The 17,424-nt window shown below is 24.6% G+C and overlaps 4 protein-coding genes across 4 annotated transcripts; 1 reads left to right on the forward strand and 3 right to left on the reverse strand. All coding sequences in view use genetic code 6, as the record gives it.

The window, feature by feature from the left end:
- Positions 1–429: 429 nt before the first annotated feature.
- On the reverse strand, positions 430–1,396 carry TTHERM_00348700 (EF hand protein; the record flags this gene model as incomplete). Its single annotated transcript, XM_001023025.2, has 2 exons — positions 430–540; positions 710–1,396. The coding sequence occupies 2 exons, from the start codon at positions 1,394–1,396 to the stop codon at positions 430–432; spliced, it is 798 nt and encodes a 265-aa protein (XP_001023025.2).
- Positions 1,397–1,697: 301 nt separating this feature from the next.
- TTHERM_00348690 (histidine phosphatase family (branch 2) protein) lies at positions 1,698–3,257 on the reverse strand (the record flags this gene model as incomplete). The annotated part of the gene is made up of 2 exons (XM_001023024.2): positions 1,698–2,862; positions 2,947–3,257. The coding sequence occupies 2 exons, from the start codon at positions 3,255–3,257 to the stop codon at positions 1,698–1,700; spliced, it is 1,476 nt and encodes a 491-aa protein (XP_001023024.2).
- Positions 3,258–3,714: 457 nt separating this feature from the next.
- Positions 3,715–6,063, reverse strand: TTHERM_00348680 (hypothetical protein; the record flags this gene model as incomplete). Its single annotated transcript, XM_001023023.3, has 2 exons — positions 3,715–5,588; positions 5,736–6,063. The coding sequence occupies 2 exons, from the start codon at positions 6,061–6,063 to the stop codon at positions 3,715–3,717; spliced, it is 2,202 nt and encodes a 733-aa protein (XP_001023023.2).
- Positions 6,064–7,484: 1,421 nt separating this feature from the next.
- On the forward strand, positions 7,485–16,847 carry TTHERM_00348670 (surface protein; the record flags this gene model as incomplete). Its single annotated transcript, XM_001023022.2, has 16 exons — positions 7,485–8,012; positions 8,212–8,992; positions 9,053–9,148; positions 9,199–9,345; positions 9,607–9,864; positions 9,911–10,159; positions 10,239–11,027; positions 11,104–11,349; positions 11,406–11,723; positions 11,778–12,568; positions 12,990–13,519; positions 13,582–14,574; positions 14,625–15,116; positions 15,165–15,429; positions 15,599–16,124; positions 16,186–16,847. The coding sequence occupies 16 exons, from the start codon at positions 7,485–7,487 to the stop codon at positions 16,845–16,847; spliced, it is 7,671 nt and encodes a 2,556-aa protein (XP_001023022.2).
- Positions 16,848–17,424: the final 577 nt, after the last annotated feature.

Consider the following 17,424-nt stretch of genomic DNA (forward strand, 5'->3'; position numbering starts at 1 on the left):
TTTTTATAATCATATTATCACTACTACTTACTATTATAAAGTACTCTACATCATTTAACTTAACTAGCTTAAAAATTATTTTATACTTCTATATTTTTTATATGTATAGCTTATAAATCTATTTATTTCTTATATTTTGTTTAAATTTCTTTTAATTCAGTAGCTAATACTACAAAATAAGAATTAACACTATTAATAGCAAAAAGACTTCTTTCTATTGTTTATTATAAGTCAAGTTAGATAAAATATAAAGAAAATTAGATAGAAATTAATTAATAAATATATTAAAAAAGTAAAAAAGTAATTAATTTATATAAAAAAACCTTTCAATGTAATAATTGTAAGACTTTCTAAATTCACATCATATTTAAAAAATAAATAATAAACTATTTAATTCATAGTAGATTTTAAACTAAAAGTAACAAATATTCAAAAAAGTATATAAACAAAACTGCATTAAATAACTTCACTCTCAATATAAATTTCATTTATTTTTAGAAGATTTTTGATGCTACTGCTACGCTGATTCAATAGCTTTCTCTAAAATTTTAATAAATTATTTTTAGTTTACTTCTCCATTTTAATATATGTCAAAGGAATTGTATAGAGCATCCAATTCTTTTTGTGAAATTTGATATTGAAGAGTTTTCAAACAGAAATTTTTTATATCTGATTATTTTAATACCGTATTATGCTTTATATTTATTACTTAATAAGTATCCTCAGCTGTGAAACCTTTTAGAGAGCAGCGATAAGCGAAATTCAGAAGGACCTCTAATTCGATTGTTCTTGAGTACGAAGCTGAATCTTCAAAATTTATTCCGTAGGCTGAAAGGCATGTGTGCATTTCTTATTTAGAAATATACCCAGAGCAGCCTTCGTCTAGCAAAAAAATTAATCTTTTAATGTCATTTTCTTTAATATTTTTGGAAAGAATATAAGTTTTTAAATATTATTCCAACTTTTCTGATTTGATTTATTATGCATTTTCATCATCGAGAGCCCTAAATAGCATAGCTAGATCTATTGAAGTCTTTTTCAATAATTATTTATTTATTTTTTAAACAGCTCTTTTGTTTAATTGAGAATCATTTATTTCATAGTCTTAAACTTAATTTTTTATAGGCTAAAGGGTACTTGCTTAAAAGTCCTGCAATTTCTTTAAAAAATTAGCACGAGTTCTATAACCTCTCCAGACTTTTTGAATTTTGGTTGTGCCCTAAATCATCTTGACAATTTAAGTCATTTCACTATCTTTTGTTTATGATTCAACTTATGATTTTAGATTATCATATTTTTTAAGCAACTCTTTTTGTTTTTCAGAGAGCTTGTTAATCATCCCTTTCAGTTGCACCACATCTCTTTTGTAATCTTCGATAGTTTTTGTAGAACTCATTGCTTATCAATCTAATATCTTTTTTACCAAACCTCTAAAAAATAAACTAAATCTATAACTTAAAATGTAATATTTATAAATTAAATTATCTTTGTTTGTTAAAAATTTTTGATTTATTTGTGATGCAAAACTCATTCAAATATATAATTTTAGTTAAAAATCGATAACCATACGAAATTCGAATAAACAACATAAAGGCGAAATACTATATATGCTGTTACATCTTATAACATGATAAATAAATAAGTCTAATAATTAATTTTCTTTTAAGATTTTATTAATAATATTGACAGACAAACTTTCAGATAGTCGAATAATCAGCTCTTTATTACAAATTTTGTCTGAGAATTAAAATTTTTCTTCTTTATAAATAATTAAAAATAATAGAAATAATTAATAAAATTGACAAAACAGTAACAAGGTATGTAAACAAAGCTTAATTTTCTGATTCCATAATTTACTATTTTTCCTAAGTTGTCCCAAAAATTTGATTATCATTCATTTAATTACCGCATTCAAGATCATAATCGTTAACTGTAGAGTATTTTAAGGCTTGACTAAACTCCTTCAAGTAGCAATACTTTTTAGATGATCCACAGATACTTTATTCAGTTCCATTATATAGTACTTTAATGAAATGCTCGTTATTTTTATCTTAATATAATTCAAAAATAATATTAGAGCTAAATCCTGGATATGTATATATACAATTTTTAGATACATTTTACTACAATTTAACTTATTCTAAGCATTCCCAGCTAGTAAAATTCATCCCTTAAGAAATCATAGCTATTGTTGTGTCATGAGCTGAAAGCATAATCCACTTATAATATTATTAATTATTGATATAATTATTAAAATAATTTAGCAATTCAGTAAAAAAGGGTGTAACAGATGTTTTTTTCTATTAAGGAGTTTTGTACAGAGACAAATGAAGTACTGTCGTGTATAGTAAATTCATTTAAACCCACATTTTACTAAAATTCTCAGGAAGTACTAATTATTCTTAACTTAATAAAAATCCATCGACATGCTCAGAAATTTCTTTATTTTTTTCAACATTACCAAACCATTTTTCAGATATTAAAGTGTCAACAAGATTACTAATATCATATAGATTAGCATCATTTTTTAAACCAAAATACTCATCTTCTATTAAAGCATCTAATAAATCTTAATATTCTTTCTCAATTCTTACCCATTCTTCACTTTTATGATTTTCATTTTCCCACATAGAAGCTTTATAACAGCTATCCATATATCCTAAAAGCTATTTCTCATCTTTAAGATCTCTGACATGAATAGGTATAGGTTGGAATCCACCCTCTAATGCAAATACAGTCTCATTAATTTTAGATACATTTTAAAATGGTGGCATTAAGAATTAGTCACTCACATTAGATATTTTTAAACCGTATTACAAAGGAAAAATTCCAGCAAGTTAGCTTGCTGCTGACATTATTGTTCTAATAAAAAAAGTATTTTTATTAAAAAAAAAATAAAAGCAAAAAAAAGTGTTTATTTTAATCAAATTAAGTAAACCCTAATACCTGTCATAATTAGTTGATTTTACATAAATAAAAGTATGATTATATGTCTTTGGTATGTTAAGTGTGATAGAGTATTTATCATATAGAGTTTTTCCTAGCAAAAAATGCATTCTTTATCCATGGGCTGTTAATTACCCATAATTTATTTAATTATTATCACTATAGGAAGAATTATCAATTCTATATCTTGCTCCGTGTCTAAAAATTTCAACAATCTGAAGAAGCTTTCCTTGAGGTTGTTTCTTTGAATAGACTGTTGTAAGAAATAGAGCTAATTGTAATAATAGATAAAATTTGTTAGAAAGCATCATCTTTTCTTTAAAGTTATTTTCTACTAAACGATATATCAATTATTACAATTTCTAAGATGCTTTTTAAATTTTTAATAATTGATCAGAAAATTAGATAGATCAAATCAATAAATGAACGAAATAGAAATATTAATCAACAATTTTAAAAAAAATACTTGTAAAATAACAAAAAAAATTTGATTAGAATTAAATTTTTTATCCATAAATTTGTAAATACGAATGGAATATAAAATTATAATTAGTTTAAAGAATGAAACACCATATTTATTTTTATAAACATATATTTTTTTTGATGCAGGATTTAAAAGGTCTTTTTATATATATGTATGTATGCATACCTTTAATACCTACTATTAATATTTTATATATTGTCTTTTAATCTCAAATAACATTATTATTCAATTTTATAAGACATCTATTTCATATTTTTATAAATTTAGTAAATTAAGTTTTTATATCAAAAGAAATAATCAGGAGAATAAGTGTTTTAAAAATCATAAAATTAATCTATTGGCATATCAAATTAGTTGTTAAATTAATTGTTGCTTTCATTAGAATTTATAGAGTTTGAGTTTTAATCCTAGGGTTTTACAGGAGGATTTGTTGAGTTTTCTTAATTTAGTTTGAATAATGGTTGATTTATTTACATTTGTTGATTGCTGAATTAAGGTAGTTTAAGATACATTGGGTAATTTAAATTACTTTGGTTGCTTCTATCTTAAATGTTATCATTTGTTTAGTTTTAAAATAAAATTTTACTCTACGACTGACTACTCGATGGAATATTTAAATTTAAAAAGCCTTAATTGTTAGAAATTTTTATTTTTTCTTACTCTTTTTCAATCAAATTGGGAATTTTTTCAGTTTTATTAAGATCATTATTTATATAAGGTATGGGAGGTTGACTATTTTAAGTATTTACAGCTTTCATAGGTTTAAAATTTAGAGTATTATTACTACTGGTATTGCTTTAATTTGCATTCATAAAAGAAGGATATTATGAAATATAATTTAGCATTGGCTTATTTGGCATTTTCATTAAGTTTTTGTTTTAAATTGGATTTGAAGGTAATACTGGTTGATTTAGTGAATAGTTTTAGGATGGCTATATTAAAACTTGTTATTGTTATTATTATTATTTTTATTACTCTTGTTACCCGTTTAAGAACCCAAAAAATTTTTTACTACTTGTATAGTCACTGTAAGGATAACCTCTGCCAAGTTTGCCTTTATTTTTTTCCATCAATTCATTTAATTACTTTTCAAAATTAAAAAGTTTCTCTTCTGTGTCTAGCTAATATTTCTTAAACTCTTTTTTTAGATCTGAGTAATGTCCTAAAACTGTTTTTAAGCAGTTATGTGTTTTCTTCTCTCTTGCTACATAATTAAATGAACATTTCTTACACTTACAAACTCTGTATTCACATTTTTTTTCATGGTCATCCATTTAATATTACATAACTTAATTTCTACAGAACTTGCAAGGAATGGCTTTGTATGAGCAAACAGATTCATGAGAAATTAAATCAAGTATTTTAAATGTTTAAAAGCAACCAAATTATTTAAATTAGCAATAAAAGTATTACTGTAAAACAATTTTATCTAATTCTGTTTCTGAGGGTTTAGAGAGTTTCCATTCTCCTGAGCAGCCCTAAGGACATTCATTTTTCTTTTAAATCCATTCAAAAGCGCATTTAGCACATACCATTTATGTACAATTTTAACATTTGAGAGGTACTATTGGCAACTGTAAACATATACTACATTATTGCAATTCTCTATCATTACCTGAATTAGAAACAATCCTTTCTTCCATGTTATGAGTAAGTTTGCTTTCATTCTCTAAAATTTAAAAGAAAATTGCTTCATTTTAATTATATCTTTTGTAAAATCTGCTCAAGTAATCATTGCAGTTATTTCCTTAAGGATGCTTTATATTTTTATTTAATTATTAGCTTTTATCAGCCGAGTTCGGATTATCATATTGGTTAGAATTAATATTTAAGCCAATTAATCTTTTGTTTCCATTATTAAAGCAATTAGGAATTTATATCTCATCATAATTTGAAATAGATTCATCAAACATATTTTATTCAAAATCTAAAAAATTCTTCCTATAAGAGTCTTTATCAGATTGTTTTCCAGTTACCTTTTCTTCACTGAAATCATCATCAACCACTTATTTCAGCATATTTTTCAAGGTTTAATTTTTTTTTTTTAAATATTTAGACTTATATATTGTCTTCTTTGAAGCTGCTCCAGTTAGCTTCATAACATTTTTCTCAGCAACAATATCTAATTATTTATCTTCGTCTTGTTCTTCTGAATTTTCTATAAAATTATTGTTAAAAATAATTTATTCAAACAATTTTTGAGAAATTATTTTCAAAGTAATGAATTGAAATAAAATTATAAATTAAAAATATTTTTATTAATGATACTAAAATTATAATTGATTCTTAAAATTGTATTCATTACCATCATCATCATCCAAATCAATATCAATATCTTCTAGAGCTTCTTTTTTAGATTTTTTATTTATCAAGGTTGCCTTTTCCTCTAAAAAAGTCCTTACTAAATCCATTACCATTGTGTTTCTTTTCTTTCTTAACATCTAAAAAAACTAATCAAACTTTGCTTTCTCTGAATTCTCTTCTATTTTTTCTGGAAGCTTAAATTTTTTGCTGATCTAGCTTTAGAGCTAAGTATACAGATTATCATAATCTTCATAGCTAAAAAGATAATCTTTCATCAAAATCCTACTAGTAATCATTTATTTTTTATTATTTTTGGACTTGTCTCCCATTTTTCCAAGTAAGTTGCTTTAACTAACTAATCTTCCTGATACTTTTACTTATTTTTTTGTATTTCTAATATTCTTTGAAGCTGTTTTTCAATATCTGATCTAATTGGTTTTAAATCAAAAAATTTTGTGTTTAGTTTCAATTATCACTTAACTATTCTTTCTAATTTTTTAACTAATAAATAGCGGAAACTATTTTTTACTTTTCTTTATACTTGGCATATATTAAATAATTATTGCTTGTGGAATTCATTCTTAGAACCAGAAAAAAATTTTGTCACCTACTAATTAGTTTGTTAATCTATATTAATCAACTCAATTATCTTAGGAAAAAAGTAAAAAAAAATATATTTTATTTTTTTAATTATTTTATAAACTTAATTCTAATAAATTTCAAAAAGTGCTTTTCAAACAAAAATTATATTCAATCATATTTGTACTATTTTTAATAATTTCTTATTCGAAAAGTATAAAAATTAAATAGAAAACACAAAAAATTCTATTTTTATTTGGTTCGATTTGCTATTTTCTTTGATAGAAAAATTTATTAAAATTATTTATTAAAAAATTTTTTTTATTTGGTTTTTGATTATAATTTTTTTATTTAGCTTTTATTTAAAAAATTATTTTCAAAGAAAAATCTTTATTATGTACTAAAGAAAATTACTTGGTCTATGTTGAATATAAATTATTTGATTAGTTTCACTTGCGTTTTAAATCAAAAGTTGATTTTAAAAATAAACGCCATACCATTATTTTTTATTTAGCTTTTACAAATTATACCAAAAACAATTATTTCAATTTATATATTTAAAAATAGATTCGCAATATAAGCATAATAAATCTAAAAAATACAATTAAGAGTAGCACTAAAAACTCTTAAGAAAGGAGATAAATACACAGATTAACATTTTAAATCAGATTTAAATACATTTAAAAAAGGCTTAAAAATAGAATATTGCTAAAATGATATTTTTTATTCTTTTATCTTTGATTCTTTCATAAAATCTGAGTAACTAATTTCATTAAATTCATTATTGATGTAGAACAAAATTTATTTAACTTTGCACTAATTATAAAAGTTGTTCAGGGCTAAAATGGGATGTTTAGTTAAATATTTTAAAGTTATGATTTTAATCTAGCTTCGAATACTTAACTCAGTGCAACTATTACAAATTTAAATGGCCAAATTTTAAGTAACTTTTGTCAATTTAAAATATATTTTTTGCAATATAATCATTGTAATTCAATCAGATACTAACTTACTTGATGTTGGATTTTAAGGATGGCTTAAAGTAACTAATTTACCATAAAGTGATTCAAGATATTTGATATCATCATAGTAAGCTAATTCGAATGGGGATCTTTTCCCATTTAATTTTTAGCTAGCCATTTAATCAGGATAATTGTCATTTAATTGCGATATGGGTACTCAAACTCCTTCAAAAGCTATTTCAAACATAAATTAGTAGTAATGGCTTTTTTTTATGTGCTCGTTTGATGTACAAAATAACTATTTGAGAATGTATGTATATTAGTAATAAGTATCCTAATCAACTGCCGTTACTCCATTATAGTTTTCGTCTTAAATTACATTTAATAACTGGATAATTAATTATCCTATCCCAAACTAATCTTAAAGTTAATGGAATGGAAGTATAAGATATTTTACGTTGCTATACAATATTAACTTTTCAGAATTCAGTACCTCATTTTTAAGTCTAGTATTTGGAGACTACTAAATGAAATATTTTATGCCTTTAAATAGTCGTTAGGGAAATACTATTTATGAAGTTAATGAAGGGTTTTCATATTAGCTCTAATATAATCAACTTTCTATACCCAGCTTTGAAATTGATGGTATGGGAATGACATATTCAGCAACAAACCAAACAGCTGTTATTGATAACTTATAGCTATCTAATTCTATTTTTATTTCATTTTGGATTAAAGTAATTAAGTATTTTATTTCTTTTTAGCTTACTAACAAATTATTTTTTAATTTTATGAAAAATCTGAATTAAAAAAAGTTAAATAAATTTCAACAAATAATAACAGAAAAGCAAAAAAAATGTTTAAAAAATTATTTTAACTTACTTAATTATTTTTAATAACTTTTAAAATTAATGAAATATAATTTAAAATAAATAGCCAACTATCATAGCATCAAATCTTGGTTTAGATAGTAATTATGAATATAAAGTAGTGACTTTGAAAGACACTAATGAATAACTTTATTCATCTATTTCTATATAGTCTAACAATTTAGTCTTTAAATTTATTGATTCCCAACCATAGACTTATGTAATAGGTCCTATTGCTGATAGTTAGTGGCACTTTCTTTATCTTTCAATTTTTGTTTCTAATGCTGAATTTTTGTTGATAAACTCTTACTTTTCTTCTTCTTTTAACTCAACAAGCACTAATAAATTTTACAACTTACAACTATTTGGAATCAGCTATACTACTTTACTCTATAGAGTTAACTTGGGAGGAATTATTACATCAAGTCAAGGAGTATTTTCTGCAAGCAATTCATTTGTAGGCACTATCAAAGATTTTTAAATAAGTTAAGGTGGATCAAGCTATGATAGTACAGCTAGAAATTCTTTGCCAACTTGGAATTGTGACATTATGATTGGATTTAATTCTAATAATATTAGATGTTTGCTTTGTAAAAACCAAAATTATCTAGTAGATAAAATTAATAACCCCCCAAACAACTGCTAAAAAAATTAATGCCCATAAGGATATTACAAGTAACCCAAGAATAGATAGTGTGAATCTTGTGATCCAAAATGTAAAACTTGTACAGGTGGAATATTTAACTAGTGCAATTAGTGTATAAGCGGAAATTACAAATTGAAGACAAATTGCTACTAAACTTGCCCATAAGGTTATTATAACTCCTTAACAAGTTTTGATTGCTACTGTAATTTAATTTTCATTCTTAGAATTTATTAAAAATAGCGAATTATATTAATTTACATAGAGTGTGATTCGTCTTGTCTAACTTGCAATGGAAAACTCCCTACAAATTGCTTGAGTTGTTAACAAAATTAGTTTTTAAATTTAGGCTAATGTCTTAGTAAATATTATTTTATTTTTTTTAAATTCTAATTGATTTTCCTTTCAAAGACTGTCATAAATATTGTGCTCAATGCTTTGGTCCTAAGAGTAGCTAATGTACTCAGTGCAATAGCTCCTATTTCTTGCTTTAATCAACCTGCTTAGCAGCATGCCCAGATGGCTATTTTGAAAACAGCCAAAATTAATAATGCACAAGTAAGCAAAAATAAATTAAAATCTTTTTTTAGTTATATTTTTTTCCAAGTTTTTATTTTTTAACTTAACTTGTTATTATAATTTAAATTTTCAAAGAAGTTGATTGAAAACTTGAATTTTTTTCATAAAGAATATTAAATTCATCAGATTTTTTAATATTTTCAATACTTCAAATTTAAGCAAATGAAAAAGAATGCTATATTAACTAGTTTTATTATATAAAAAACTAAAAATCTTTAAAAAATTATTAATTTTTTTAAGAATGCGATAGCAGCTGCCTTACTTGTGATGGATCATCAACAAATTGTAATTCATGTCCATAGTCAAGCTTTTTACTTTAGTAAGGAGCATAGCAATAGTGTTAGCCATGTCATCCTTACTGCTTTTAATGCTTTGCATCTGGTAACAATTCATGTATTAGCTGTAATAGTGGCTATTTTTAGGATGGCAATTCCTGTGTTGAAGTCTGTCCCACTACAAAATACAGAGATTCAACAAACAATTATTTGTCTTGCCAATGTAAGCAATTTTATGTTATAAAAATTTTTTAATTTTATTTTTTTAGTTTGTGTAAGTCCTTGTAAAGAGTGTTATACAAAAGAAAAGTGCACATCATGCATACCTGGATATTATTATGTTGCTTCTTCACATTAATGCTTGTCTTGTTCTTCTGCCATCTAATATTGTGGTGCATGTGATAGCCCAACTAATTGTACTCAATGCAGCTAATATTACTTAGATACAGGTTCAAAAACATGTGTAATTTAATGTAGCTAAGGATTTTATGCTGACCCCGTCATGTAGCAATGCAACAGTAAAAATATAAATTGCTTAAACTTACAATTTTGATTCTAACTTTAAATTTTAACAATTTATATTATTACAATAAAAAGGCTGTGATCCTTCTTGCACTTAATGCACAGGACCAAGGGTTTCTGATTGCTAGGCTTGCTCTCCTGGATATTATTTAGATACAGCTTAAAGCACTTGCAGGCAGTGTCCTGATAATTGTTTAAAATGTGGTGTTGATCCTAATATATAAAATATATAAGTTATTCAATGTTTGAAATGTAGCTCAGGTAACTATTTAAATAGCATAGATAGGGTCACTTACAAATAGGTGATTTGCTTGCCTTAGTGCGGTTATGGATACTTTTTAAATCAATAAAGTATTGATCTAAATCTTTAGTTAAGTCCTTCAGACACTGATGGTAACATGTTGCTTTAAAATTTTATTAACTATAGTTTTGTAAGCGGTAAATCCTTCACATATTGTTAAAAGTGCAGCGATGTTTTAACTAATTGCTAAAGTTGTGATACAAATGTCTCATCTTGTCAAGGAAGTTTTAGTAAACCTATTCGATGTTTAAGTTGTAATCTGACTTTTTACTTAAAAAATTGTTCATGTTAGCCTTGTTCTTAGAATTAATGTGAATAGTGCATTTCATTAAATGATGGCTCTACTTAATGCACTTCTTGCCCTTCATCATCCTATCTGCTTAATGGTAAATGTGTCTCTTAATCAGAATGTGAAAGCGGAAAAATTCGCTTTGCTGATAACAATTTTAATGTATGTTCAACATGTAATCCAATATGTTAAACATGTAATGGAGGATAAGTAAATAATTGCTTGACTTGCTATATTGGATATTATTACGATAAATTAGTTTAAACTTGTTAGGGTAAATTATTATTTTATATTTTTTATAAATATTTCCAAATTTCAATTTAATTTTCCAATAAAAATTTTAATAAAAGTTTGTCCTTTTTCATGCTCATAATGCACTGATTCTACTCATTGCTAAAAGTGTAAGACAAATTATTATTTGGATCAAACAAACCCTAATGTTAGTTAATGTGTGCTGATATGTCCTAATGGCTATTTCGGAGATAGTAATGGCAACTGTACTAAATGTAGTACATAAAATTGTTAATAGTGCAATAATTAAAATAGATGCTTAGTTTGCAACTCAAGCTATTACTTATCTAACAATTCATGCACATGTTTTTTTTTTATTTTTAATTTTTAATTTATTTTAATACTTATTTTTGTTAAAAAGAATGTGATTAATCGTGCTTTTAGTGTTAAGGAGCTGCTAATGGATCTATAAAAAATTGTACCTAATGCTACCCTGGAAAGAAATTGTACCAAACAAATTGTATAGATTAATGCCCTGCCTAAACTTATCTAAACAGTAGCGGATAGTGCCTTAGTTGTGATCCTTCTTGTTTAGTATGTACTGATAAACTTAACACAAATTGCTAATAATGTGCTGATGGATTTTATTATAATGATCCATCTACATGCTTACCTTGTGATTCTAGTTGTAAAACATGCACCGGACCAGGAAATTCAAACTGTATTTTATGTTCTAAAGGTAATAAATTTTATTTTTTCTAACAAATTTAATAAATTTGCTTAAATTATAAAGGATATTATAAATTGGGTGAAGCTACTTGCATTTAATAATGCATTGATGGGTACTTCCCAGATTCTATAAATTATATTTGTATGCAATGCTAAGATTCATGTGGTAAATGTACATCTCTGTCTTCTTGCTAGCAATGTAATATAGGCTATTATTAAGTCACAAGTTCAAATAATGGTGTTACGTGTGCGAAATGCTATTCAGCTTGCTCATCTTGCCTTTCAGACTCAATAAGTAGCTGTTTGTCATGTTCGCCTGGATATTTTTTATATAATTAATCTTGCTTGAATATTTGCCCTAAAGGTTATAGAGGAATAGATGGGTTGTGTGTAAAGTGTACTGATTCTAATTGTGCAATATGTGATTCATAATAATTAAGTAATTGTTCTGTATGCCTAAAAAACTATAGTTACGATCCATTGATTAAAGCTTGTGTCTAAAATTGCTCAAATGGCTATTATCCTGCTGCAGTTTTAGATTCAACAAAAATACCATCAGACGCTTCTTAATCAGTTTGTTAAAAATGCAACATAGCTTGTTCTTTATGCAGTGGCCCTCTTCCTACTTAATGCAGTGGTTGTGCATCAGGCTATTACTTTCATCCAGAAATAAATACATGTTCTTTGATATGTTTGTAGGGATATATTATAAACACAGCAGTATAAAATTAGTGTAAGATATGCTAAACTTCTTGCCTTTCTTGTATATAATCTTAATACCTCTATAAATAAATTTGCTATACAAATAGTTGTCCTTTTGGAACAGAGCCCATTTAAAATACCAATATTTGTTAAGTAAATTTTTATTTTTTTTTTTAAATAAAACAATTTATTTTACTTTTCAAAACTTAGAGTTTTGATAAAAACTTTTTAACACTTTAATAAAAATTGTTAATGAATGAATTGAATATACTTTTAGATAATAATGATGAGATATTGGATTGTCAAATTAATCTTCAAAAATAACACTTTTAGTATTTTACATAAAAAGCAATAAATATTTTATCATAATAATTTAAGCTGAATATGTAAAGTTTTCGATTTTTTCAATCAATATTTGACAATAAAAAATATCAATATAACTTAATTTAATATTCAAAAACATTAATTTTTTGTGATATGACTAAAAAAAGAAAGAATATTTTAATTTTTTAAATTAATTTATATTTAAAATAATTAATTAATAATTAAACATTTTAAATAAAAATAATTTAAGGCAAAGCTTGCTCCAAGTGTTAAAATTATAACTGATCCAAATAACCTTTAATTTTAATCAGATGTAATTATATAAGCTTAAGTTACTTCTCAAATTAATATTATAAATTAACAATGGACTCTAATATCTCCACAGAAGGAAGCGAGCAAAATATTTTAGAATGTTTAAACAACATTTGCTACTCTGATTATTCCAGTTGATAACTTTAATCTTAGTGAAGAATATATATTTTAATTGGTAGTTGAGAACTTAAAAGGATCTGTGAAACAAACATTCTAATTCCACTCATCATAACTTATTTAAGTAGGAACTTATGATATAAATTCAGACTCATCCTAGTTTTTATCTGGCTCAAGCTTGTTAACTCTAAATCTGTAAGGGTGGAAGTCTAGTCAAGGTTTAGAATTAAAATATGATGTATTTGTTTATAATAAAAATTAAACATAATATACATAAAATGGTTAATAGTACTTAGTTAATTCTCTAACAAAAGTAAAGGCGGCTGGTTCTGGACTTACTTCAAATAAATAGTAACTTTTAATTATATGTTTTTTCTTTGAATAATTATAATTTATTCTCAAATATTTTTTAGGATAACATTTAAAACGCTTCCATTGGTTTCAGATACATAATTGACCTTTTAGATTAGAGCATATACCACTTAAAAAAGTGTAACAGTAGAGAAATAAATATTAATTTTAGCTAATCAGAACTATCAGAAAATGCTGATAGATTAACAAAAAACTGTCCTCAATATTACATCAGCTTCTTATTTTGGAGCCGATGATAATTTTTACTTAAATTTCTTTGGCACTAATCTTCCATCTGAAACAGAAGATATTGTTATATAATTTGAAATAGCAAAATAATTGTTAAGAAATAATTCTTATGTTCAAGATGCTTAATTTCATGAAAAGGAAATGTATTTTTAAATGCTGCAGGTTTATAATGCCACATAAATACCATGTCAAGATTCGATAGACTGTAATGGAAATGGAAAATGCTATTCTGTAAGTGTCCCTTTTAGCTGGACGCCTTTGAACTCTACAAATTAAACTAATTAAGCAAGTTCAACCATACAATTAGTTGAGTCATATCACAAAATTCATCATTTTTGTAATTGTAATCCTCTTTTTAATGGCATTACATGTAATTGGTAGAGCACTTTTTTCTAAAATATAACTTAAAAAGTTAATGAAGCTACTATTTACATATAATAATTACCACAAAACTTACTAAATCCTGCGAGTATTTTAAACTTATTTGCTACTATGAGTGAATTTAAAGATGTAATAGTAAATAACATTTAATCAATTTTAGTTAGCACTACTAATTTCCTAAAATATGTTGTGGATTAGCCTATATACTTCTAATTTGTCAATGAAATAATAATGAATTATATAGACATCCTAATTAACTATAACCCTAGCATGGATCAATCAGTTATTAAATAATATATTATTAATCTATTTTCAATCCATTAAAACTATACTCAATAAACATCTTAGTATTTGTATGAAAAATAGGGGATGCTAACTTACACTAGCAACGTTTACTAGCTTGTACTTTCAGAAATAGATTAAAAGTAAATTTTTATTGATTAGTTAAGCATATCAAGTTAAATTGTTTAAATAGGAATTTGCTTAGTTAAAGCACATCTCAAAGACTTTTGAAAAAAGATGCATACAGGCAAGAGGAAGAATTAGATTTTTTCTCTGAAAAATAATAAAAAGAATTAAATAAATTAAATTCTTAAAAAATTAGATATTTATAAAGCGATTTATTTGAGTTTGGAGATGGTACAGATATTCTCTTGCAATTATACTCGATACCTTCCATTTCAGTCAATGCAAATAAGATATAAGTTTTAATACCAATTTAAACTATCACTAATCCTGGCAAGATAGTTATTAGAGTTTAAAATTTTTTGATTAATCCATTTGATTATATGATTAATTGTACTTTGATTTAGAAATATCAAGTATCCTAAATAGCTTAGGTTGATATATTTAACTAAAATCAATTAGTCCCAACCATATAAATGAGTGCCCCAATTACTATTGTGTTAAAAAAGCTAATTCGTGCTTCTCCACCAACTTCTCTCAACATCACAGTTTCAGCTTACTAGTACTTTTTTTAATTCAAAAAATATCATTTAATTTATTTATTATACAGATGTATGAATTATATGTAAATGTATAACAACTGGAATTCTACAAACTGCTCAGTTTAAAGTGAAAATAGTACTCATATCGCTTGCTCTTGTTATTCTTTACAAGGTCCAGTTGTTGTTATCGCCTCTATTAACAACACAGCAACCCCAGTAACTTAAAACAGCATATTATTGCTCAATGAATTTTTGAATCCTGGTATTGAAAGCATGAGAAAGAATTTACTAATAAGCTTAGGTTTACTTAATCCAAATAATAACAAAACTGACGTAAATAATTACACTCTAAAAACTTATTTTTATTAAAAATTCATCATTTCATTTTTCATTTATCAAACACAACTTGATAATATCCTTTTAGAAAAATCAAAAATATTTTCATTTTTTTATGTTTTGAAATTGAAATTAACAAATTATAAATTCTTTATTAAATTAATAGTAAAACAATAACACAAATATAAGCACTCCTACAAATATTTATCAATTTTAAAATTATTATGGTATTTACTCACTCTGTGTTTATTGCTTTGGAATTTCATTATTAATATTCTCGTTTGCCTCTTCAAAAACTAAAAATGATGACTAAAACTCAAACATAAAGCAAATAAGATACCCATACTTGCATTTTTATCCTTTATATTCATTCTTTTGTGGTCCAACAAACGTATTTGTAAGTAACATCTCTAGATCATTTATTTTATTAACTGTTATATCTTCTGTAATGTTTTATCCTTCTATTCTGATAGCTATTCCGAATGTAAAATCTAAGTTTAGTTTTATTTAAATTTCTCTAATATCGTGTGCTGCCTCAGTAGGAACATCATGCATCCTTTTTGCCTTGCCAACTTTTCTTAAATTAGGTTTAAATAACTTAAATGTTAAAAAAATTAAGAAAAAAAAATGGGCCTTTGTTGGTTTCAGTTATACTTACTTAATATAAGTATTAGCTTTGCTTTATATAATAGGTAAATTCAATTTTTTACTTTACTTTTTAAAATAATAATATTATTCTTATTATTATTGAAGTAACTTAATATTTTGTTCTTGTGATAGTTGGAAGCTATACAAATAACAATGATATTTCTTTATGGCTATAATGTGCAGGCTTTGCATACTTATTTGAAAACGTATTGGATATTTTAATAGTTTTCTATGTGATGGCTAAAGGAATTTAAGATAAATTATCACAATTAATAGCTTTAAGGGGTTACGTTTTATTACCTGAGGAGCTTCTAGTTGATGCAGATGCCAGTGAATAAACAGATTTTAATGATGATGATATTTTCGAAGATTAAAATAAATTTTAGTAGCAAAATATTTAAGCATAAGATTCTTAAGTCTATTAAGACAATTCAAGCTCAGATGGATCCTAAAATTCAATTGAAATAGATGACATGGATGAAGAGAATAGATAATAAAATTAATATAATATCTAAGAGAGTTAAAACGTAGAAAGTAAATAAGATTCAGAAGATGAGGAAAGTGAAGAAGAATATGATGATGAAGAAGAAGAAGAAAATTAAGAAGATGAAGAAAATGATAGCAAGCAAAAAGAAGGTAGATCAGAAAATGTAGAAGTCAAATTGGAAACTGATGATTAAAACAATAATAATAATATTCTACACACTTAAGAATATGAATTAGAAGATTTAAAAATAGAGGCTTTCAAAAATAATGATAGAAGCTGAGACTTTATTAACATTCAACTAATTAATTATTTATGATAAATTTGGTTTTGAAAAAAATTTTTTAACATTTATGTGATTTGAACAATGAATAAATATATTTTTGATACTCAACTTTAGATAACTTTTTAAGAATTAAATTTTCAAAGATTAATATAAAAATATTATTCCTTTATCATCAATATTTGAAAATTAATGTTATGGAACTCACAAATAAATATTTAACAATTTTATCTTAAATTAATACATTTTTTGCATTTTAATTTTTTATTAAAAAATTTTAATTAAAATTTTAAAAATTTTTAGTTTAAAAATTATTTTGATGAATAAGATCAAAATTTAACTTGATTATTTTATTTATTCAATTTTCAAAATTTAAATTGAAAAAAAATAAATTTTTATGAAACTCATAGATTTTAATAATTCTATGTTAAATAATTAAAGTTTTTAGAATTTATTTCATTAAAATTTTCACAAATTTATTATTTTATCATTAACCCACAAAATAAGAATCAATAGTTCATTATATTTAAGCTAAAATAAATACAAAAATGTTTGAAAAATGTGCTATAAATACCAA

This window comes from Tetrahymena thermophila, assembly GCF_000189635.1.
Source record: "Tetrahymena thermophila SB210 genomic scaffold scf_8254460, whole genome shotgun sequence".
Classification (NCBI taxonomy): domain Eukaryota; phylum Ciliophora; class Oligohymenophorea; order Hymenostomatida; family Tetrahymenidae; genus Tetrahymena; species Tetrahymena thermophila.